Genomic DNA, 24730 nt, shown 5'->3' on the forward strand with positions numbered 1-24730 from the left:
CTGTGTGGGCAGTCTGAGGCTAGCAACACACTGCACCATGATCATCCTAAGCAGACATTTGACCTGAGAGGCCTGTGGAGGTCAGGCCTCCTCATCGTCAGACTTCATGATTCACGTTCCAAGTTTAGTGCGGACCGAAAGAGCATCGTGGATGGGTAGTTTAGAAGAACGGTGTTGACAGCATCAGTACTCAGAAAGGGAGCTTATTTCATCCCGCCACCCCACGGGTGACTCCCATCCTCTTGAGCAGACATCACTGGCAGAGCCCAGAGTGCACAGCTGCTTGAAACCGAGAATACTGCCTGCTGTTTGAGAACAGGTTCTGTCTGAGACCCAGAAAGGATTCAGCTCCTACTTCCCCTTAGGAGAGGAATCCAACCAGTATTAATATTTTAGAAATACTGGAAGGTAGGAGAGGAGCCATTATTCATCCCCAGCACCTCGTGGTACTAAAATTAAATAATGGATTTTTTTTTTAAAGACAGAATCACCAGAGTTGTGGAACTATAAAAAATATCCCTCTCTCGAGGATGCTGCATTTTTTGCTTTTATCTTTTCTTCTCCTCTTGAGAACATTTTGATTTACTTCTGTGATAAGCTTATAACAACAAGGGAAGTCTGGAGGCAGAATGAGCAGGGCTGGGAGCACACGGGTCAGGCGGCTTACAAATGAGTGCAGGCGAACGTGTTTGCCTTCTGTTAAAAACTGTCAGGACTGATCCTGCGTGTCTGCGGGTGCACATGTGTGAGGCCAGGACTCTGGGTCTGGAACCATGAGACCCAGGGGAGATTGCAGGCTTGGGTTTTCTTCAGTAGGAACCTTTAAATGAAGGGCCAGCCACCTCTGCAAGCAGCTAAAATCTAGAGAGAAAAGAATCTAGTATCCAAGAGACCTTCATCTGGGGGGGGGTTCTCTATTGGTGAGAGTCATCTCAAATGTTCCCAGACCTGATCTGTGCAGCTCTCTCAGACAAGATGTCACATGATAGGGCCTGTATTCCTCAGCACAAAACAGGTACCTTAGTCACCCTGGTGGCTTTCCTCCATTCTCAGTGCTTTACCAGGCATTTAGAGAACTCAGTTAAACACAGTTATTATTGGGGTTACAGTGTGAAGGTGCTTCTTAGTTGCAAAATTGTTCTCCCTGACTTTTCTTTCTTGTTCAGAATGCAAACTGAAGGTGTGTTAAGGCCGCAGCACAAACTGCTTTCTACAGCCCTGAGCTCGGGCAGGAACAGTAGATGCTATCCAGTACCTGCCAAAAGAGAGATGAGAAAAAGGGAGAGATGTCTCGGCCAGCTGATGGGGAGAAAGTGGCCATGCTGGGTTCAACAGAGGTCCCCGGACAGCACCTCTACCCTCTCCTTCCTCACACAGTGTGGATCTATACAATAGGAACCACTAAAAGCCGTTTTCGCCTCAAGGAATCATAGTGGGTAGGGGTAGAGGACCATACAGTCTCTGCTGTCTGCAGCTTCCACCGCATCTCTTGGCGTGCACTGATTGGTTTTTCTAAATCAAGGCCGAGCCCTCCCTTCTACGGCTGTTCTTCAGATGACAGGCACACTGCACCTCCTACATCACATCTCTGAGTTGCCAACTGCCTCCCACGCTTTCTTTGTTTTTTATTAAGAACACAATCCTTCCCCCCCCCTCTCTCTCTCTCTCTCTCTCGTATGGCCCCCTCTCTACACATGACGTCTGTCATCCTTCTGTCTTAGCGGGACACAATCTGCCCCATAGCCTGAGCTAATGGGAGTGAGCACCCGCGCTGTATGTCAGCTATTGGGCAGCTGTGTTGACCCGAGATCATTCCAGGGGAAATAGTCACACCACTTGAGAAGACCCTGCAGCCCATAAAACCCCAACCAGGTGACTTCCATGTAGATGGCATCCTCCAAACACCTTCCCAGGCTTTTGTTGAATCACAGGTAGCATGATCTTCACTTACTGACATTCTCAGAGAAAAAATACATTTAGGAAGTTGTAGCTTCAGTGGGGCTAAGGCGTTCATCTGAAATGATTTCAGGTCATCCATGAGTTTTAGACATTGATAGAGCAAACTGTTCTGTTCTAAAGTATTTATGTGCATGTGTGTACGTGTGTGTGTGCACCTGTGTGCACATGTGTTTGTGTGTGTTTCATTGGGATTGTTGAATTATGTTGGACTACTCAAGATGACTTTCTGGGAGCCTGTGACCATATCTCCGAATGAGGCCCAGGAAGCATGGCTGGTCCTTATTAGAAGCCGATCAGCTATCCTTAAGCCAGTGCCCATTGCTCGTCCCTCTTCCTGTTTGGCCATAATTTCCCTGATTTCAGCTTTTAATTAGATGACTTCATTATTTATTAACAAAAACCATGTCCTACCCACAGCCGCAAATGGAACAGAAATCTTGTCTGTTCAAGCGCTTCCTAGAGACATGGGCGTGATGCTAAGGGCTCTGTGAATTACGAGACAGAGTGGTGCGTGTAGAGGATGAGGTGAAGGGAAGGTACCCATGTCTTTACTAAGGTCATCAAGGAGGTCCTCACTGAAGAGATCCAGGTAAAGAGAACTGAGAGGCAGGAGAAGACTGAGTCCTAGAGATAACCCCACACCGGTGCAGTAAAGGCAAGGGGTGGAGCTCCAATACTTTGGTATAAGAGCACAGCTGGGACACCCAGCCTGAAGTAGAGGATGAAGCAGCATGCACGGGAGTATTTTCCAGCCACGACACATGCCATACTCGCTCATAATCACATGCATGGGAACTCACTGTTCTCTGAGTGTTCCTGTTGGATTTCCTTGTCAAAGACTCTGTACATAGGCTGGTAGGCTCTTTCCCAAATGGCAGACTCAGGACCTTGTGCCCTGTCCGTCTCTGTGCCAATCCTAGGAAGTGATCTGGTCTGACTAGCCAGCTCTGCTTTTGGACGGGTCACCAGAGGGCAACCCAGGGCCACAACAGAGTCAGGTCTGAGGATGACATTTTTTAATGATTTTTTTTTAAAAAATTTATTCTCTGAAAATTCATACATTTATAGAATGTATTTTGATCACACAGCTACTTCCCTGAACCTCCCCCATGTGCTCCCCAACTCATCTCCCTTCCAACTTCATGCCCCATTTGTTATTGTTCATGTTACCATTAATAACCCGAGTCCAAGGTTGTGGGGCCATCTACCGAGTCGTGGGAAATCCACCAGGACTGACATCCCCAAAGGAAAGCGATTCTCCCTTCCTCAGCAACCATCAGCTACCAATAGCTCTGGACCTTGGGGGACTTCTCCACCCATGAGCCACGGCATTTGGGGGAAATTGGCAGCATGGCATAGAATGAGGATGAGGGGACGTGGGTAAGACATAGTAGAGACTGGGGTATAAAGAGAGGCAAGAAGTTAGCTGTGCAAAAGCTGAATGCATGGCTGTGGAGACTCAAGGTTTTCCTGACATCAGGGTGATGGGGAGGGATCTTAGAAAATTCTCATGGGAGCGCTATCTGATCGTGTGAGACCATGGCTGCTCTGCGGAATCTGGAACCTCCATGCTCTGGCTGACTCCTTCCCACCAAGGAACAGGCAGAACAGAGCGAGAATGCCAGGCTTTCGAGTGGAGATTGATTGACAGATTGTTTGCTTTAGACACTGCTTATTTTCCAAGCCTCAATTTTACACAAAATTTGTCCTGAATTAGGCGGTAGGAAGAGGAAGAGATGGGGAGAAGGAGGGGAAGGAGGTGGAGGAGGAGGAAGAGGAGGAGGAGTTGTTGACATGACAGTCTCGATGGAACAGCAGCCAGCTTGAATCTCCTGGGAGAACTGGTTCAATTGTTCGTGTTGATCACTTCCAAGTGGGAAAGGCTCCAGGATCATAATGCTGATTTTGTTAAGTTGCTTTCTCTGAACTGCGGTTCAAATGAGTGCATAAATATTTGGCTTAACCTTTCTCTGGGAACTGTAAAAAAAAAAAAAAAAAAAAAAAACTGAACTGATAGAAGAGATGGGAATAGAGCGTCCGAGGGGAAGAAGTTTGGCAAGTTAGAAAGATGCTCAGTGTGGTATATTTCAACTGTGTCCAAGGGCCTGAATAATTTATTTTCCCCTTAGATGGCAGAAGCCTTCAAATCATGCCACAGCTGTGACAAAGCTCAGTGGGGGAGGGGGCACTGAGAGAATTTAAAGATGATCCTGCCAGGAATTTGATATACAGAGTGGTGACCCTTAGATGCATATAAATCTGGGAAGTAAGACTTTGAAGTCCTTAATTCTTGCTCTGCCAATGACATGATACCAAGGTGAACGGTTTCTGATCAGTCTTCATGGAGAAAGTATGAGGCAGGGGTTCACTTTTGGAACCCTGTCACTAGTTCTGAACTCCATGGCAGTTGATCTCGTGAATGTCCCTTGGCAGCTTCCCACATACAACCAGTTGTCTACCTGGCTGAGTACCCTGGCGATGAATGGGTTGGATTCACTCCTAAAGTCATTATCCAAGCTTATTTTGGCTTGGCAACATCCTCGGGGCTCAGTTTCTTCTTCTGGAAAATGGATATTAATATTAACGGAAACTGGATATTGGTGGTGTTAGGATTAGATGTACTTATAGTTATAAAATGCTTAAACTAATGTGTATTGAAGAGTTAGCACAGTGGCTTCTGACACCATCATCACTAACACTATGATCACTGCCATCATCATCATCAAGGAGCAGTCATGAGGATAGTGCTTTCCTTGTCGTAGTGAGTGTGTCTGTGTACCCGACCATGTCCTCTCTAAGGCCACTTGCTCATAATTGTCCTTTCAGCTTAGACATGGTTTCTGCTTTAGGGAGGATGGGCAGGGCTCTGAAAAGTTGTTGGACTGTTCTTCTGTCCACATTGTTTGTAAGCTCTGACTGGAAGGTGTGAATGCATCCCTACCTATTTCCCCCCATCTTTTTTTTTTTTTTACCAGTTAGTATAGGTCAGACTCTGCTGCAGGAATAAGCAGCTCCAGATTTCTTTTTGTTTTTAAAGATTTATTTATTAATTATGCATAGGGTTCTGTCTACGTGTATGCCTACATGCCAGAAGAGGGCACCAGATCTCATTATAGATGTTTGTGAGTCACCACGTGGTTGCTGGGAACTGAACTCACGACCTCTGGAAGAGCAGCCAGTGTTCTTAACCACTGAGCCATCTCTCCAGCACCCACAATTCCAGATTTCTGTTACAGGGTTCATGTTTAATCAAGTTCCATGTCCACTGGGGGTTAAGTGGGGTGTACTCTTTGGCATCTTCATTCTTTATTTGAGATTTAGGTCGATGATGTCACAGCTAGTTGGTGCATGGCTGACAGGAAGACAAAGAGATCTTGGCCAAGCACATCAGATCTCCCAAAGACCTTGCCTAGAGTTACCTAAAGTGACACATGCCACTTCTCCTTCACTGCCCAAAGCAGGGCAGACAGCCACAAGCAAGGAGGCCGGGAAACACAGCCCAGCTTTCTAGAAGACAAGAAACTGGAGCCCATGGGGGCAGTCTAAGAGAACAGCCTACAGCCATTCATCTGGTTCTGGAGTAGAGCATTGGCAGGTGAGGAAGCCCTGAAAACTTCCACAGAGGCCATCTTTGATTTATGGTGGAATAAGAAGTAAAATCAATGAATATATTTGGGAAGACTATAATGAATGGTGTTGGGGGGGAACCTCCCAGTGTGCAGTAAGCATCTAGACATTCAGGAAGTTTCTCTTAAGGCTCATCAGTTATTCTGTTGGGCACAAGGACTGAGACTCAACAGTGATTTTCTTTTTCTCTTGCTCTGCTAAAGCTTCTTCCAGTACACCTCCCATGTTGTATAGCACCGGGGCTCAGGGAAGGTCACTGGGGCTTGGGGAAGGTCCGCTGCAAGCCTTTGAGGACCGTGAGTAGTCTCAGAGTCAAAAACAAACAGCAAATGTTTTTAGTGGGGAAAGGGGGGAGACAGGGAGAAACAACGTCTGCAGAAACTGTGTTCCTGAAGGGTAACAGCTTATAAAAGTTGGGGAGAGACTGTGAAGCCTGGTGAGGGGCAGGGGCAGAACTTGGCATATATTGTTAGTAGATGTGGATGGACTTCCACAGTGACAGCCACGGGTGGTGGGCTGGGGATGTCTTGAGAAAGACATCGTTGAAATATTGTGGATTCCTGCTTGGGGGCATCAGAAGTCCTTAGCCAGGAGAGCATTCTTGGGGCAGGTGGCCCTGTTATCACCTCTTCTCTGACTCTGAACTTTCCAACTTGCCTCTCCCAAATGAAGACATGTGATGACTTCCTGTGAAGTTCTCTGACAATCTCAGGACCCACTAGAGATTGGAAACCATGAACTTAAGTCCTGGTTGCTCACTGAGGTTCACCCACTGGACACTCTGATGCCTGGGCTTAGCATGCTGTTCCTTCTCAGAGGCAGCTCAAGGTGTCACCTCCTTGGCCAGTGTTTAAGCCCTCACTTTGGAACTGGCTGTTGATGTATCCACAGTGGTGGCTGATGACACACTCCCTGAGGGCTAGGAATGCAAGCCAACATCTAGACATTGCCACCCCATGACTGTACAATCTAATCATAAAGAGGGGAACTGGGTCACAAAATGTATGGGAAATCCCAACAGGTAGGTTTTGGGAGCTGCAGAAGATTCCAGTAGATTTTTAGGGATTTCTGGTTGGAAAGATTCTTTGGAAACAGCCACACAGAGCTCCCTTGAGCATGTAAGAGAAGTAACTAGAGCTTGGTGTGCATGCTAACTTACAACATGCTAAACTCTTCCACAAACATGTCACTAAGGCATTGTGCTTACCATCCATGGGTCCTCTGAAGTGCTATAGAAGGGTTAACTAGCAGTTGCGGTTCAATCCCTGGCATGCCTTGGAGCTTGTAGATGCTTACCTTAGGATGGGTGGCATCTAGACAGCTGCTACATCCATGGTTTCTTTTATTCTCATGATGCCCAGCTACCTTTAGGTCATCCATGAGGGCAGGTGTGCTGGCTAGTTTTATGTCAACTTTACCCAAGCTAGAGTCATCAGAGAGGAGGGACCCTCGACTGAGAAAATAATGTAGGCAAGCCTGTAGGGCCTTTTCTTCATTAGTGATCAACGGGGAAGGGCCCCGTCTATTGTGATGGAGCTACCTCTGGCCTTGGGGGTCCAGTGGTGTATAAAAAAGCAGGTTGAGCAAGCCATAGAGAGCAAACCAGTAAGAAGCACTCCTCCGTGGTCTCTGCATCAGCTCCTGCCTCCAGGTTCCAGCCCTGACTTCCCTCAGTGAAGGAGGCCTGAGAGTTGTAAGATAAAATAAACCCTCTTTCCCCAAACTGACCTTGATATTGGTGTTTTATGACAGCATGAGAAACCCTAAGACAGAAGCCTTTTTTTCCTTTACTCTTCCTGTTGAGACAAGCTCTCGGAACATTGTCCAGGCTGGGTTTGAACTCATTCTGTGGCCCAGACAAGCTTGAATTTGTAACATAGGTGACAGACCCATGTTAGCAGCACTGACTCTTTTCTAGTTGACTTTTTTTTTTAAGTGTTGATTCAAAAGGCTCTTTTGCAAATTATAAAGAGAGTTGGAAGACTAGGTCCCTATGTGACTCCTATGCCATACCAAGAAAAGAGTACAGAGATGCCTATGGAGATAGGCAGACACATACACATGCACACACACCCACACACATACACACACACACACACAGAGGGGGGGAGATCAGGACAATAGACCTTTGCTTTAAATTTGTGAGCTTACAGAACACTTTGCGACCATATAAAAACATACAGAGAAAGTTGCAGTTCTTCACTTACAGCCTTTATCTGATGTCTTCCAAACCCTAAGCCCAGAAAATGTGAGATGAAACCAGACATGAGGAACAAGAGGGCTACCTGCCACACCCACAGAGGCGGCCTTCTCTCAGTCTAGGTTGAGATGAGGAGAGCTGGGACTCAGGGGAAGGTGAGGCCAAACATCCAGGGAGCAGAGCTGATGAAGCAATCAGGAATGGGAGGTTCCTCCCCCTGCCGCCCCCCAGCACTGAGTTCAGGAATATGAAGATGGACCAGGTCCCCAGAAGACACCATGGGAGCCAAGTCCAGCTCACACGGGCTGAGGGGGGGAGGTGAGAACAGATCACAGTTGGAGAAGCAGATGGAGACGCATCTGGGAGGGACCCTGGGCTTTGATCCCTACAGCCGTAGGTAGTTGCAGAAGTGCTGACCGGAGCACGAGCCTGGCCACACTTGGTTTGTGTTTAGAATGATCCTCATTGCTGTATCTGGGCAAGGCAGTGGGAAGAGAGACCCGAGACGCACAGAGGCCCATCAGCAGACCCTGTAATAGCCACTAAAGCCTAATGCAGGCACTTAGTGAACATCTGTGTGCCACCGACTTTTCTAGGCAGACAAAAAGCAGATACCTCTCCAGGGGATGGTGTCAAGAATCTGATGACGGAAGTCAGAAACTGGTCCAGCGAGGAGCTCCCATGACAGGACTTTGACTACGTGGTTCTGAGACAGCCTGTCCATTTTCTGGATGCAAAGTCAAAACAATCGATTTCAGTATGATTAAAACAAACAAACAAACAAAAAAGCAGGTGAGCCAGTGAGGAGGAACCAGAATATGCTATCTAAAATCAACAGGATATGCTATCTAAACTCAGCAAAATATGCTATCTAAAAATGCATTCAACAGGCCAGCAGGGCGGCTAAGTGGGTAAACGTACAGGCCCTCTGTCTGACAACTTGAGTTTAATCACCAGGACCCAAGATTGAAGGAGGAGAGACCCAACTCCTGGACATTGTCCTTTGATTCCACACATGTGCTGTGGCACATGTGGGCACACACACATTAAACCAATAAATGCAATGAATATGCTTTCTAAAGCAGACTCACTAAAAGCAGCGGTGGGAGAGGGGATCCAAAGCAAGGCAATAATGACACTGAGGGCACACACGTGGAGGGCACAAATGTGGAGGGTTACTGTTCTTCCCTTGTGGCAGTCAGAGCTGCAAGCAGGTGCATGGGAACAGTGGGCTCTTTGCACAGCCTTTCTGTGAGTCTAAAGTTATCCCTCTCCAAAATTACACATACATGCCAAGCACCTTCGGGAGAAAGAAGTGTCAAATAATTCATATATAAGAACCCAATTCTTGAAGAAAAACACTCCAATTTGCCACCTATATATGTGTGTGGATTCACATACCAGACTTTTAAGCCTAGGTGTGGTCCAGGCACATGTCTGTAATTTAAGTACTTGGAGGCAGAGGCAGGAGAACTGAAGCAAGGAGCTACACAGTAAGACCTTGTCTTAAAGGAAAACATAGAAAAGAATCGCACACATTCACATACACATACACACTGCACATATGCACACACAGGCATCACAGGCATAAGGCAAGCACACACAAAAGCCAGTGCCTTAAATACACACCTGATGTCACTGGTTATCTGCAGCGGAAAATGGCGATGAGCGTGAGCCTTAGCGGGGAAAAGCGGAGGGCCCCCGATGTCAGGACCCTGGATCCAGCTGCCTCCTCCCACCTGTACAGCCAGCCAGAAGCCTCTATCCCCAGGGAAGCAGCAGGACTCTGAATGCTGTTTCTAGGCTTTTCTAGCAAGTTGGCACCTGGGGTCCTTATTTCTCATCATCGACTTTTTCCCATTCTAACTCCAGGATAAGAAAAGAAAAAAAAAAAAATCCCGCTGTGCAGAGAACTGTTGAATTACAAAGGGTAATGGGCGAAGCCCGCTAATTGCAAAGCTGCTTAGAGTAGTGGGTGCGAACAGCTGTTGGGGCTGGCCTGCAGGGTTGGTTATGGCCAGAGGACTGAATCAGAGGGAGGGGAGATACAGGCGGCCACACCTGGGTGACCTAAAGGAGCCCTGTGCAGCACTGTAAGGACAATCCGGCAATTCTTGAGTTGCCAACAGCCCTGGTGAGGTGAAGCCGGGGCTCAGAGCGGCAGGCATTGTACATCACACATCTCTCCAGACTCAGTGCCACCGACCAGTGGCCCGGAAACCCCAAGTCACCCAAAGCAGTGAATGGAGTGTCATGTGATGCTCTTCCTGGGGAGATGTGAGCACACGTCTACCAAACCCAGAGGATGAACTGACAGCAGACAAATGTAACGGTCTGGAAGCCTACCTTGAAGAGCCAATGAATCTAGTAGGATGACTAAGAGGAATAGGGGTAGCGGGCTGCTCATAGGGGAATAGACTTATTAAAAAGGTAGCCCCATGTCCAAAAGCCCACCCCAGGGCAGGTGGGTGACAGCTCTCAAAAGACAGAACCCTGGAGCTGTCTGCAGGACTTGCAGGCAGCTGGACAGATGGGAGAATCTCCTCCATGGCATCCCAGCTGGTCAATCTGCTCCTGGACAGTTGTTTCTCTATCCTTCTGAGGGGGCCTTGTGTGTCTTCTAAGTTTCAGCTTTTCCGAGTGAAGTTTGTTCTGATCCTAAATCTCATGAGCCCCCCTCACCCGCCCAGCTCTCCCTACCCAGCTACCCCTGGCTTCCCCTCAGCTCCCCCTACCCAGCCCTGCCCCCTAGTTCTCCCTGCCCCAGCTTTCCCCCCAGCTCTCTCCTTTCCCCGCAGCTCTTTCCAAGATACAATAGTTCAACCAAGAGGAGGATAGCTTCCCAACTTGAGTCAGGGACTCTTCAGTATATCAGCAAAGTCCCACTGGGATCTCAGCAAATGTAGCCCAACATAAATCCCAAGTGCACTTGAAAATGTAAAGAATTCTTTCTTTTCTTTTCCTTTTTTCTTTTTTCAATTTTCTTTCAATAGATCAAGCTAGTGGTTCTCAAGTGTGGATTCCTTAGACCGCCATGTCCCATTGCAGCATCAGATAGCTAGAGTCTGAATAGAGGTGCCCAGTTTCCCCTGAAGAGTGTCCCCCATTACCACACTTTTCTCTCCAACCTCCTACAAGCCCATGTACCTATGGCACAGCTGGAGATGGCAGGGTGTGACGTGAATAGACATCCACTCTGCTTCACTGAGCTCCTGGGAAGCAGCTTGAAGAGCTTTTGCTATCATTATGTTTAAAATAGAAGGTGGGGGCTGGAGAGATGGCTCAGCGGTTAAGAGTACTGCCTACTCTTCCAAAGGTCCTGAGTTCAATTCCCAGCAACCATAAGGTGGCTCACAACCATCTGTAATGAGATCTGGTGCCCTCTTCTGGCCTGCAGGCATACATGCAGACAGAATACTGGAAATACTGTACCCATAATAAATAAATCTAAAAAATAAAAATAAAAAATGAAATGGAAGGTGACAAAGAGACCTGGCTCATTTTCAAAAGAAGTCTCCAGAAGGCAGTAGCAGGAACCCACTTTGGTGAGAGTATGTGGGTCGGGGACAGCAGTCTTTCCAGAGCAGCCAGAGAGGTGCTTGGTCCTCAGGCTTGAGTGTGAAGCAGTGTCAACATGGGAGCAAGGCATGGTGCAACTCTCCAGGGCCAGGGTTTCAGGGCAGGAGGCATAGACATGTCCTCCTACTCCAGGGCATGCTGATGCTAATCAGGAACCACAGCTCAAGGGTCTTTTGTTAATAGAACAGGGCCCTCCACTTGGGCTGGTGTCCCTCGGGGTTCCATACTCTGGGAACACTATACCAGATCCACACACAGAGAAAAAAGAAGGTGGGAGAGAAGGAAGAGAGAGAGAGAGAGAGAGACAGAGAGACAGAGACAGACAGAGAGAGAGAGAGAGAGAGAGAGAGAGAGAGAGAGAGAGAGAGAAACAGCCCTGAGCGATGCTAAGCTGAGGCCCAGCACTGGCAGCTTGCTGTGCCCCCGGAGAATATGTCCTTCTGATCCAGCAACAGTCACTTATTATTAAACAGGTCCCTCTCTCTCTGCAAACTCTGCTTCAGTAAGGTCAAGTGGTTCAAGATCTCAGAGAGAGAAGGAGGCAGTGACCCTGACCTTATTCGGTACAAGGGAAAGCCTCCCCAGGAGAGTTTCCAAGTCTCGAGTTCAGCTTGCTTGCTGGGGAGATGTCTACCCCAGGAGGCACATTGAGCTTCTCTTCTTCTAGAAGGTTCTGTGTCCCCACCCTCTCTGAACAAAGGAGGATAGAGAAGAGAACAGGGAACAAAGAAAGCCCTCCCTGGTGGGTCCTTACCCCCAGTCAGTGTGTGGCAGGCCCATAGGACCAGGGCCACACCTCAGATGGGGTTACACCCCAGCAGTTTTAGGACATGGTGTTCATTTCCTCAGACTCTTCCTGGTTAACCTTCTCAGGCGTGCTTAGGGCCAGAAAGGGGAGCGTGTGAATGCACATAGGAGGAGGTGATATAATCGGGAAGCATCCAAGTGGCCCAGCTGTCCCATCCACCTTGCTAGGACAGTCATTTCCCGAACTAGACAAGTTTGTGAATTTAAATAAACAAACAAACAAATCTGTTTGTCCCTTTAGAAGTGGACTTCAGCCAGGTAGTGGTGGTGAATCTCTCTCTCTCTGTGAGTTCGAGGCCAGCCTGGTCTTCAAGAGCTAGTTCCAGTTCAGTCTCCAAAGTGACAGAGAAACCCTGTCTCAAAAAAAAAAAAAAAAAAAAGAAAAGAAAAAAGTGGATTTCATTTTCCATTATGGCTAAGAAGCTTTTTATGCCTGGAGGGATCCATCTCACCTGTGAGCAGCAGCGTAATTTTATTGCAATTATTGCTATTGGAATTGCAGTGCTTAGCTCTGATTTATCAGGCCCCATCTGGGTGCCTCGTTTTTGCTCTTTAGTTTTGGGGTTTTGTAGTACAGGCTGAACCTAGGGCGTCCACCCTGCTAGGCAAGGACTATTCCATTAACATACATCCCTAGCCCTCTTTTCAAAGTTTTACTTTGTGGCAGGCTCTCACCAAGGTCCCCAAGCTGTCTTTAAAAACCACCGTAGCTCAGTCAAGCTTTGAACTTGAGATCTTCCTGCCTCGTCCTCCTGAGAAGCTGCAATTATAGTACCATGTCCAACTATACTATATCTTTAAACCCTTAACCTCCCTCCCCACCCCTACTAGTGATTGTCCCCATTAAGCGCCTGTGGAAACTGGGAACCATAGAGGCAAAGACCTGTGTGTGAAGGTAGGGTTGTGACATGTTTGCATGGATACAGGCTTTTATTGGCTCAGCTGGTAGTCAGCTGAACAATATGGTGGACTCTAGCCTCAATGGGAAGCCCGAGAAGTTGTGGGTCTTTGACATCCTGAAGTCTCTAAGCGGGGGATGGGGGCTCAGGAAAGGACTGTGTGGTAGGTTAGCTCCAATGAAATCGGGATTAAAACATCTTTTCGTCTAAAAAAAAAATCACGTCTCTCATTAATGATCCTATTTTCCATTAATCTTAAAAACTCAAACAGAGATAATTGGTGTTTAATTAAAACCTTAAGTAGATTTCAATAACGAACATCTTAAAATAATGAAAACGAAAAGCAACCAAACCCGTCTTCTGGAATTGTCTTGATGTGCCTCCTCCACTGGCCCTGCCTAGCAATCCGCCATGATGCTCCGGCTGCCTTAGGCACCACTGCCACCTGGTGCTTGAGTGCAGAATTGCAGGCTTGGTACTTGCTGTGAGGCCCATGGAGGGTGCTGATGTAACCAGACACCTGTTCATTTGTGAAGCAGTTACAGCTGGCCGTACATCATCCCTCTTTTTATATGTGCCTCCCCATTATCTAATACAGTCGTGGTCTTTAAACTGTGTTGTTATAACCAAATTAGCATGGGCAGCTCTGATAAGACAGTGAACCTGAGATGTGGCCCTGAGTGGGACACGGAACTAGCTACGGAACCAGCTTGTACCGGTATCGTGTCAGCTCTCTCCTTGACTGCACAACTTCACATGCCATAGAAGACCTCCATTTTTATCCTTACCTTCCGCCAGCTCTCCTCTGCTCAGAGTGTGCTCGAGACTCTCTGTTTCTGGAATTTTCCAGGCGTCCCCTCGCCTGCCAGCTGTTTCTGTCTCTACTGTTCCTCATGCTCAGAAATGCCACCCTCTGTCTTTAGCTTCTGCACTTAGTCTTCAGACATCCAAACAAGGGCAGCAATCACGAAGGACAGTGTTGCACAGTGGTGTCCACAGAATCTCTTTTCATTGGTGTAAGATAGTGACCACAGGCAGCTTGCTTACTACTGTTCCTCTGTTGGCTCTATCCATTACACTGTCTGAAGTGTAAAGGAAACAGTCACACAAAGCCTCTCTCAGCAGAAGCCTGGCACCCAGGGGAGCAGTAGAGTAGGTGGTACTAGCAACGAAGGAGTAACCCTTATCCAGTGCCCGCCCAGTGTGAGACTGGTGAACAATGGCTTCTACCGACACTTAGCCTTGTTTGCAGAGAAAACCAAATCTTCCTCCATTAAAAATAATCCAAGTTCCTGTGTGCACTTCCTGGCTCCTTCCTCTTTGCTCCATCAACCCTGGTCTCCTCAGCAATGCTAAGCTTTCGCAGTGTAAGCCACAACCATTTGTATAAACAAAGCTAAACCATGATGCTCTTTGGAGCAAGGTCACTCTTGGTTCATCAGGCAGCTTTGTGCTGGCACCTGAGATTAGTGGACTGGTCAAGGGGCGCGTGTGATGGGCTTTCTCTGTGTCTTTCGAATTGTCTTAAATGTCACTATGTTTCTCCGACCAGGTAGTCGATAGTGACAGACCTGAAGGGTCCAAGTTCCGGCTCACTGGGAAAGGAGTGGATCAAGAGCCTAAAGGCATTTTCAGAATCAATGAGAACACGGGCAGCGTCTCCGTGACACGGACCCTGGACAGAGAAGCGATCGCTACTTACCAGGTGAGTACTGGGTATCTGCTCACCCTGTGCATAAAGATGTAGATGGCGGAGCGATTTCTTCCCACTGAGCCAATTATTTCTGTGCCTCATCAAACCCACAAAAGTGTGGCTTGAGGTGCTTCCATGAGGACAAAAGTAGAGGGTACCAGTGAGGGGCTCCTAGCTCATCATCAGAGCCTCCAAGCCTGTGTCAGACTTCGGCTGTGAAGACCGATGAGAGTGATACTAGAGGCATCTTGGAGGAGGTCAAAGCCCTCAGGCCAAGTCTGAATTTCAGAGACTTGATGGTGATCTGTGCAAACCCTCAGACAAGATAATCCTACCTTTAGACATTTATCCTGATGAAATCTGAAGGAGTCAGTGCAGGTTTGCGCAATGTAGGACATGGTTCTTAGTGTGAAACAGCGAAAAGTGGGGCGGGCGGAGGGGGGTCTGACATCAGAGTGTTTAGGAAGGCAGCTTCCTGCAGCATTTCAAATATTGCAGTGGGGACTGGAGAGGTAGCTCAGGGGCTGAGAGCACTTGTTGCCCTTCTGAGGACCGACTTTGGATCCCAATATTCATGTCTAGCAACTTGCAATCATCCGTCACTCCAGCTCCCAGACATCCAATGCCCTCTTCTGACCTCCACAGTCACTACACACATACACATACACACACACACACACACGCCACATACACACCCACTCGCAACAAGCACACACACGTGCTGCAAGTGCATGCACACACAGAAATAGAAAGTCAACCATAAAATATCTGTGAGGAAGTAATATGTGGAAGTGTCAGTCACACGGGAATACTCAAGATCAAAGACAGAAGGCAAACACATGCGATGTCCTCGCTTGTTAGGTAGTCCTTGACACGGATCAGGACAGGTATGCCTTTAGAGCCACGGTCAAAGGAAAAGTCAAAGAAACATGTAAAAGTCATCCATGTCTACTAGAATGGACATCTCCTTAGGAACGGTGGTAGCGATGCTATTGCTGTGGTTGCCTGTGACAGCTGTGCAAACCATGAACGCTCTGAAAGTACTGTGTGTTGGGACTGGTTTTAAGCATGTAACTTGTTTTGTGTAATTCAAGTCTCAGATTAGTTCATAAGTAAATTAGGTACCCGCCCTATTTTCTAATGAAGAAATCGCATTTGGCTTGTGAATACAGACCTCTTGGGTGTTGCCGGCTGGGATGTTACTCTTGGTGGACTTCTCCGGAGTCTGTAGTCCTTTGTCAGTATTATATACTAATGGTTCCATTGATTAAAATTATGTGAAAAGGTAAAGGAAGGAAAGGGGAGCTGGGGAGAAGGAAACAAAAGAGGAGGAGAAAACTCAGTGTTGTGGTTGCGTTTGAGGATATACGCTTTGAGTTTGACCCCCTGCCCACCCGCCTTGTTCACCATGACTTTCAGTAAAGAGATGGAAGATGGTTGGCAAGAGAGGCATCTGCTATTGCAGGCCGTGTATTGTGCTCTGGGGTTCCCACCTGCTAGAAGGTTCTTGGGTCTTGGTCCCAGGAAGATGGGTGCCTCTACTTCCCCACTTAGAAGTCTTTCCGAGGACTTTTTTGGGTCTTTTCTGAACAGGGGGCAGCACCCATCCCTGTGTACCAAAGATGAGCTGTGTGAACCAACAGGAAGTCTGGCTCTTGTAAAAAGTTGATGCTAGGCCCACAGTTGTCACCGACAGTGACAATAAGCAGAGATGGCTTGGTCTGTGTCAGCATCAGCACCAGACTATGGATACGCGCTGCCTTCCCTCCTCACACCTATCATGGAATATTGGTGACAGTTCAGATATGAGGCAGGAGATGGTGAATCTGATTTCTGAGCTCAGTAGCTAAGAGTTCAGGGATCAAAAACAAACCAACAAACCATAAAGACAAAAACAAAATCATCCAGACCTCAGGATCCATGCTTCCTCCTGAGCCACGTGAGCTTGGACAACCCTCACCCTCTCTAATCTTGCTGTTATTTTTCCATAACGCGCAGAGGATGGCGGGTGCCTCTCCATACAAGGCAAAATGGGTTTCCTTCTGCAAACACTTGGCACAATGCCCGGCACTTAGCAGGTTCTCCTAGATCAGAGCTACTCTTGAACACCATTTTCTTGAATGTTCTTAAGCATTTTAAGTTCTGTAATTTTCTAACACATTTGACTTGTTGACACCCGGCAAATGCAAAACTGCTCCATTCTAATCTTAAACAAGAGTCGTGGTTTTGCTGTTCCTTCATGAAGTATGGGTATTAGGCTGAATCCATAGCTCAGGGTCCTCCAGAGGAGGAAAGAGATAGGGGCTATTAAATAAAGAGAAAGAGATCTGCCGGGAAGAGCCTGCACCCTGGGAGCTCAGGTTGCGAGCCCTGGGGAATGAGAATCAGTAGGGGTCTGGGCTGCCTCCTACAGACATTAATGAATAGGAGGTGAGGCATGCTATCCAAGGCCTCGTGCCCTATCTGATATTTGTAAGATCTAGAATTAGTTTATAGAATATCACCTTGCTGGGAACCTTTAATATCCTGGGGAAGACTCTGGGTACCACATACTTGGTCCACCTCAGTGTGAACCTTCTCTTTAGGTGGCAGTAGCCTCCATCTCCAGGAGCAGTCAGAAAGTTCCATGGAGGTAGGAGACTTTGAGGACAATCACAGCAGCCATTAGGGCTTGGTTCATCAGGCAGAGTAAGGTCAGCCATGTCCCTTGGTTTGATTGTGCCAGAAACTCCAGCTGACAGCCTCTCCCAGAACTACGTGGTGTGTTTTAGGGTCCTCGTCCACTAGCAGGTCCCATGCTACTGGGCATAATGGGTTTTGGTCCCAGGAGAATGGGGGTAGAACAGTGGCAATACTGTCTTACGGAAGCATGCAGCCTTGGCAGCCTGGGTTCTCATGCCCTGTCTCTCCCCACCTCAGCTCCTCTTTTCAGTCTCCCTTCTGTGGCCTTTGCCCTTGAGGAGGAGCTAGGGGACTGTCATGGGGATATCCTTAAACACAAGGATGGGGTACTTCCTGCCCACTTTGAAATTCCTTGGGAAGTAACCTCCTGTCTTCAACTGAGGTCAGATCCACTCTGGTTGTGACATTCGGTGTGGTTGGGAAAGGAAAGGCTTCTTTAAAGCACGCATCCAGGGTCTCCACACACCTAGACTTTTGCTTCTCCTCTCCCAAGCTTCAAAAGCCAGGAATGTGTGGGCGTGTGTATTGACATCATAATTGCTCTAATATAGCTGTTGTTTGTTTCCAAGTTAAATAACACTGTTCACGTGCATGCACGGGCTCGTGCGCCAACAAATCCCCCCACCCCAAATCCAACCAGAAGCACTCTAATGAAAGCCTTGGGGTGGGTGAATGAGACACAACTTAAGATACAGCTGTGCTTGACGCTAAATGAACACGAGTGTTGAAAGCTATCATTTTTAAACACAGCACAGTGGACAGCTTAGAACCTCTTCGTGTACAAACTCTTATCTGTCTCACACAAGAGACAGAAGAAGAAAGAGCTCCAGGAACAAGGAGCAAAGCGGGCCTCCTGTCGTCCTAGGTACCCAAAAGGCTGGGGCAGAAAAACCACAAGGGGAAGACCAGTTAGTGTGACAGACTGAGTTCAGAACCAGTCTGGACAATCCAGTAAGGTCTTGTCTCAAATAAAAACATGGAAAGAGCTCTAGAGACGCAGTGCAGTGGTAGGGACACCTGCCTAGCATGCTCAGACCCTGGGTTCAGTTGTAAGGAAGGAAGGGAGGGAAGGAGGGAGAAAAGGGGAGAGGGAGGAGAGGAAAGTAGGAAGGATGGAGAGAGGAAGGAAAAAGGGAGAGAGGGGGAAGAGAGACAGTAAAGATGGAGGGAGAAGGAGGGGGAAGAACTAAAGCAGAGAGAGGGAGGGAAGAAGGGAAGCGCTAAAGGGAAGGAGGGGGAGGAAGGGAGGAAGGGATGAAGGAAGGAAGGAAGGAAGGAAGGAAGGAAGGAAGGAAGGAAGGAAGGAAGGGAGAGAGGAGGAAGTATTACTGTCCAACCCAATACTCAAAGGTGATACCAATCTAATACTCACAGTCGCTGTGTATTAAATTCAGGATCCATACAGTCTCACAGCAGCTCCAAAGTCTTGCTTCTAAGTCCCTTCTTCCTGTTTTCACCCCCAGCATCTGATCCAGATTCCGTGGCCTGTTTCCTAGGAACTGTCCGAATTGGGCCGAGAGAGGGTCTGACAGGCTGTGTGATCAATGACTTAAGCCCCATCCTGTCCCATGACTTACTGCCACCCTACCACCATCCCCTGCCCCAGTGCCCAAAAGGGCTTCCTGTGGTTCTGACCCGAAGTGGCACCTGGAAAAATAATTTAGCTCTTGCAGTATTGGGAGCTGCCATATTAATGCAAAGCCTCCTGAAATATCACTCATTATTATGCATTTTGCCAGTGTTTGAGTGATTTGTGAACTCTTCATTGGAATAAAGTACTGTAAATGATTCATGAATGACCAAGTTTATGAAATTCTATAAAAATATTAGCGGGTGGTAATGATTCTCTCTCACTGTGAATGGAATCTGCTGGCTGTGAATTTATCAATATGGGGAGACAGGAATGGAGTGGGAGACTGAGTCAGTTAGGCAAGAGGGGGGTCCCGGTGGAAGGTTTGGAAAAGTCTCCATGGGAGGTATGAGGCGAGACAAGAAGCATAGCCAGTCAATGTCAATGACACAGGCCACTCTGATCAGGTTTCCGTGGTAGGAGATGCACGGGGTGGGAGGGGAGGGGAGGGGAGTGTCTGGAAGGAAGATGGGAACTAACTGTATGTGTACCTATTGTGTTCCTGACAACCTCCCGGGATCTCTTAGTGACATGACAAGAAGCCACTTAAGGGTAAAGGGGTTCGTTTGAGGGAATCATTCCACTGGGTGTGAAAAACATGGCCTCAGGCAGCAAACTCATAAGAGGCAGGCTGGTCACAACTCACAGTCAGGAAGTAGGAAGGAAATAGGAAATGGGGGCTGGGCTGTGAAACCTCAAGTCTTGCCACAGGTGACCCACTTCCTCCAACAAGGCTCCAGCATCCCCTGCCCCAAACAGTGCCACCGGCTGAAGGACCAAAGGTTTAAATGTGTGAACCTTTGAGAAGCATTTTACATTCAAACCATTAGAGTCCTTGGCACATAAAGAATGTTTACTATCTTCACTGATAATAAAGAAGTTGGCTGGAGACCAAAGGGGCTCCCGAGATGTAGTGGTATACTGACGTCGGTCCCAGCCTCCCAAGAACGTTTATGGTTTTCCAGGGTCCACCATAATCATTTATGATTATCTCATTTTAACTTCACAAATACGAGCTTGATGCTTATGTTAGTGGCTTTGCTCATTGCTGGGGCAAAATGCCTGACACCGGTGACTGGGAGCGGAAGAGAGGAGCTGTTTTGACTCACGGTTTGAGGAGGTAAGTTCCATCCTGCCGGGAAACGCATGGGAGCATCTCGTCACATTCCGTCCACAGTCAAGAAACAGAGGGATGCCAGTGCTCAGCTCGCCGACTCAGTGCTAGATCCCCGCCCATGGGATGGCGATTCCCACATCTTAAATGGGTCTTCTCTTGCCAGTTACACTCTTTGGAAACACCCTCACGCAGGAACCTAGAGGTGAGACTCCCCGGTGATGCCAAAGCCCGCCAGTCGAACAATACAGTGCACTAAGTGTATGGTGCAGGCAGCAGGGGATCTGGGTTCTCGGTCTCCATCTTGGTTATGTTCCTATTGCTGTGATGGAATACATTGAATTAAAAGGCAAGCTTTTAATTGGGTTTCTGACTTCATAGGGTTAGACTCCATGAGGTCAGAGTGAAGGCATGCTGACAGCTGAGAGCTCACGCCTTGATTCACAAGAAGGAGCTAAAAGCGTGCACTGGAAATGGTGGAAATTTTTGAAATTTCAAAGCCCACTCCCAGTGATACCCCTCACCTCCTCCAGTCAAGACCACACCTCCTAATCCTTCCAACAGTTCTGCTGGGGACCAGGTATTCAAATATATGAGCCTCTGGGGGCCATTCTCATTGGAACAACCAGAGACTCAGAACACGGAAGCACCTCAGCATCAAACACACACTCCATTTTCTCCTATGCAATGTACCCTCCTTGGAGCCAAGTTCTTGGCCAGATTCTGAGTCTGTGGGTATGAACAAGGCCATAAAATTGGAGTACACCCAGCACTCAGGTTTCCTTGTTTGTCTCTCTGCCTTCAGTCACTTGGTCTCTGCCTCGTTACTAACCAATGCCTGGCTCCAAGACGATCAGGCAAAAGATGCGTGCATGTGGACAGGCTGGTTCCATCTGGAAATAGACCTATCTTAAATGGTGATCATAAGACATTTGAGAGGTACAGGTGCTTCCAAGCTAGAGAGTTATCTAGAGTATTATCTTGTTCCTAATGATTCTAATGGGGGTCAACAGACAACAAGGCTGATAGGGCAGGTGACCGAGCCACACTTGGGGTAAACCCATGTCTCCCATCCTGGGATTTTGGTTTTAGTTCATTTGTTTGCTTGAGGCAGAGTCTCATTCTATAGTCCAGGCTGGTTTCAAATCCGTGTGTCTTCCTGCTTCCTTAGGGCTGGGATCACGGGTTTGTCATCTGTCCTCATACACGGTTCCATATCTACCATCTCACCTTCTCCAGTCCCTGTGGTCCACTGGCCAGTACCTCACATGGCCAAGGAACAGCCGGAGAGCAAAGGTGCCGATGGCTCAGGCTGAGTCCCAGGCTTTGGAGGCAGACCTACCAAGCTTCGAATCTGGACTTTGTTTTCGAGTGAACCGCGTGATGTTTCCATTCTTGCGGGCGCGGAAAGATGTTGGGCTCCCTCTCCATTTCGTGTGCATCCTCATCTCGTGTCACCCTGGGCATTATCTGACTCTCAGCTTCCTCTTTCCTCTTTCTCCACATGGGAACGATCGCAGCGCCATCGCCTGATGGTGCAGAAGCTCGAAGTGGGTGTGCACTCAGTCGGTGTCTGCCAGCAGGAGCCACTACTACACAGCTTAAGCCCCACGCAGTTGAAATAGAGGGGAAAGGAGATGCCAGGGCCCAGCTAGCAGTTGCACAGGTAGATGTTAGCAATGTTCTGTTGGCAGGCTCACCTGTCAGGGAAGCCATCAAAGTGTGTCCCCCCCAACCGGCGTCATCAGCTGGGAACTCGTTAGAAGTCTCAGCCCACATCTACTGGGGCATAAACACTGGAGCAGGTCCCAAACGTTGAATTTAACTCCCCTCCCAGCGATACTGAAGCATCCTCTGGAACATGGGCCTAGGAGAGCTCCAGTGGGGGAAACGACTCAGTTGGTTAAATGCTCACTGCCGAAGCATCAGCATCTGTATTTGATTCTAGGCACCCACAGAAAAAGCCAGGCAAAGTGACACGCAACTGTCACCCCAGCACTGGAGAGACAGAAACAGGTAGATCCCTGGGTTCCCTGATTAGGCAGCCTGGCAAAATTGGGGACTCCCAGATACCAGCTAGAGACCCTGTCTCCAAATATAAGGTGTATGTCTCCTGAGGAGCAACTGAGACTGGCTTCTGGGCCCCACAAATATATCTTCACACCTCCATCAACATGCACCCCCTTCCCATACAGACTCTCACACACACACCACACACAGGCACATACACACTCAAGGAAAAATATGCTTACCCCTTACAGAGGCACATGCAAACACACACACACACACACACACACACACACACACACGTACATGTAGTTCCAATTTGAATCCCTAAGCCTATTTGCTTCGGAAATTCAGCCGCAGAAGGTGACCTCTGAGCCCATTTCACCGCCATCATTCCTATGTTACGTTCTGTGCCTAGCCACGCTTGTTGGACACAATAAGTGCTACCCTCTGGATTCGGAAAGCCCCTCCACCCAACTCACAGACCATACAGTGGCAGTGTTTTGTCTCTTTAGAGGCTCCCGAGAGCAAGGCAGCTGTGTCCCAGGTTCCTTTGCTCCATCCCTGTCTAGACATCAGATGCCTGGGAAATGCCACAGGCCCGAGTGTTTGCTTGTTTTATAGAAAGCAGACTTCGGGCCCAGAGATGAAGGCATCTTTGAAAGACTGAAGCCGGCACAGGAGATAACTTGATAGGAAGAAGCGGCCTGTAGTCAGCAAGGCCTGCATTTCCGCCTTAAAGATCTGTGACCTTCAAGGTGGCATTTGTAGCTCTCAAACGTGCTGGGGAGAGAATCACCCTGGGGAGCCTTTGAACTCCCCACCCCACATGCTCAAGCCACATTTGAAAGCAGTTAAGTCTGAAGGTCCTGGAGTGTGACCAAGCTCCAGTGTGCTCGTAAAACTCACAGGGTATGCTACCACGAAGCCATGTTTAGAAGCACTGAGTTAATATTACCCGTCTACACCTCAGTGTACTCACGCTTAGGGACAAGGATAGTGACACCTGTCACAGAGGCGAGCTGAGACTGCCACATGAGTAACTCACGGGTTTTTAATGTATAGTAAGAGAAAACCCACCCTATTTCCCCTTTCTCTGCTGTCGACTCTCAGCGGCTAGCTGAAGAAAACTGCTTTCTAGGTCTCCTTAGACACGCGCACTTAAAGAAAAAATAGACGGCAGAGAGAGAGAGTTTGATAAACAAATGAGCGGTTATTTTCTGGCTGCTTAAGGAAAAGCAATTCATGATTTGCCTGAGGCCTCCCCCACCTCCACCCCAGCTCCTGGGAGCACCTCCACTGGACTCTCTCCACTTAGGCTCCCCGTGCGGCTAAGCATTCATTCTGCCGCCTCGGCCTTATCTGCTGGGCGCAGCTGGTGAAACTGAGGCATGGAGAGGTTAACCAGCTACGGCAGCCACACACCTGGATTAAACTGCCCAGGGGCTCCTGGCTGATTATGTATTTGGTTCACTAAGCAAAGCTGCCTCCTCACTCCGGGCTGCGGAAATTCTTCTGAATTTCATTAGTGCCGTATCCTGTAAGTGGCTCGACTCTCCTGGTGACAGGAGAGAGAAGCTGTGTCCTCCAGCCTCACGCCGTCCTCCATCCTGGGGCTTGCATGTCAGCATCCTGGCAGGCACTCTGGACTCCGTACCGGTTCAAATTCAGGCCAGGGTAACCAGATTGTCTTTCTCATTTCCCTTGCCTGACTGCAATATGGTTGACTTTGTCGTGGCTCCGGCTTCGTTGGGTGATTGTGTGTGTCTGGTGTCAGGGAGGCGAGTGTACGATACCGCAAGCCTGTAGAGGTCAGAGGACACCTTCGGGTGTCATTTATCATGTACACCAGGCCGGCTGGCCCACAGACTCTCAGGATTCTCCTGTCTCTACTCCCTCCTCACTGTAAGAACCCTGGGATTATAGACACCCTCACACGGGTTCTGGGGATTCGAACTCAGGTTCTCAAGCTTGTATAACAAGCTCGTTACCTTTGGTACCCTTTCAGCTACCCCACAGCTACTTTAAAGCATCTTCTGGGCTACTGTGTTACATCCGACTTAGAAGAGCCTTGGAGCCACACTGCCCAACCAACCTCTCAATTTGCAGATGAGAAAAATGAAATGGCTTGCCAACTTCTCTTACCCCATCCCTCCAAATATGTCGCGGATACTTAATTATCCCTAGCAAACAAGTATGGTGACCACTCCACTGGAACTAGGTCCTACATATATATGCGGACAGAACCTGCATCTCAGCAGCCACCACCCAGCTGGCAACTGTTTGCCTTCATCGGTATGCAGAAGGTATCCCCCATTTTGATTGTGTGATACTGAGCAGATCAGGGACCTGAACTGTTCCCTGGGAAGAGAGGAGCAGAAGAGAGCAGACAGAGGTAGTGGCCTCGAACCCTTCTTGCTCTGGAAGGGAATTTGAGAACCTGAAGGGAAGAAAATGACCGGGTTAATTTTGTGAGAGATTCTCCTAGACCGTAGACCAAAGTCGAAGCTAGTTAGACTACTATAAAATCTGG

The 24730-nt window shown here is 48.3% G+C and overlaps 1 protein-coding gene across 2 annotated transcripts in view; it reads left to right on the forward strand.

Moving 5' to 3' along the window:
• Nucleotides 1–24730, forward strand: part of Cdh13 (cadherin 13) — a 938536-nt gene that overhangs the window by 517034 nt on the left and 396772 nt on the right. For both annotated transcript variants that reach the window (XM_050144164.1, XM_050144165.1), the window contains one exon: nt 14624–14776. In XM_050144164.1, the coding sequence (XP_050000121.1) occupies nt 14624–14776 (153 nt within the window). The remainder of the gene's footprint in view (nt 1–14623; nt 14777–24730) is intronic.

The sequence above is a fragment of the Alexandromys fortis genome, unplaced genomic scaffold (assembly GCF_014885135.2).
Source record: "Alexandromys fortis isolate MF-2015 unplaced genomic scaffold, M_Fortis_MF-2015_v1.1 scaffold_1, whole genome shotgun sequence".
Classification (NCBI taxonomy): domain Eukaryota; kingdom Metazoa; phylum Chordata; class Mammalia; order Rodentia; family Cricetidae; genus Alexandromys; species Alexandromys fortis.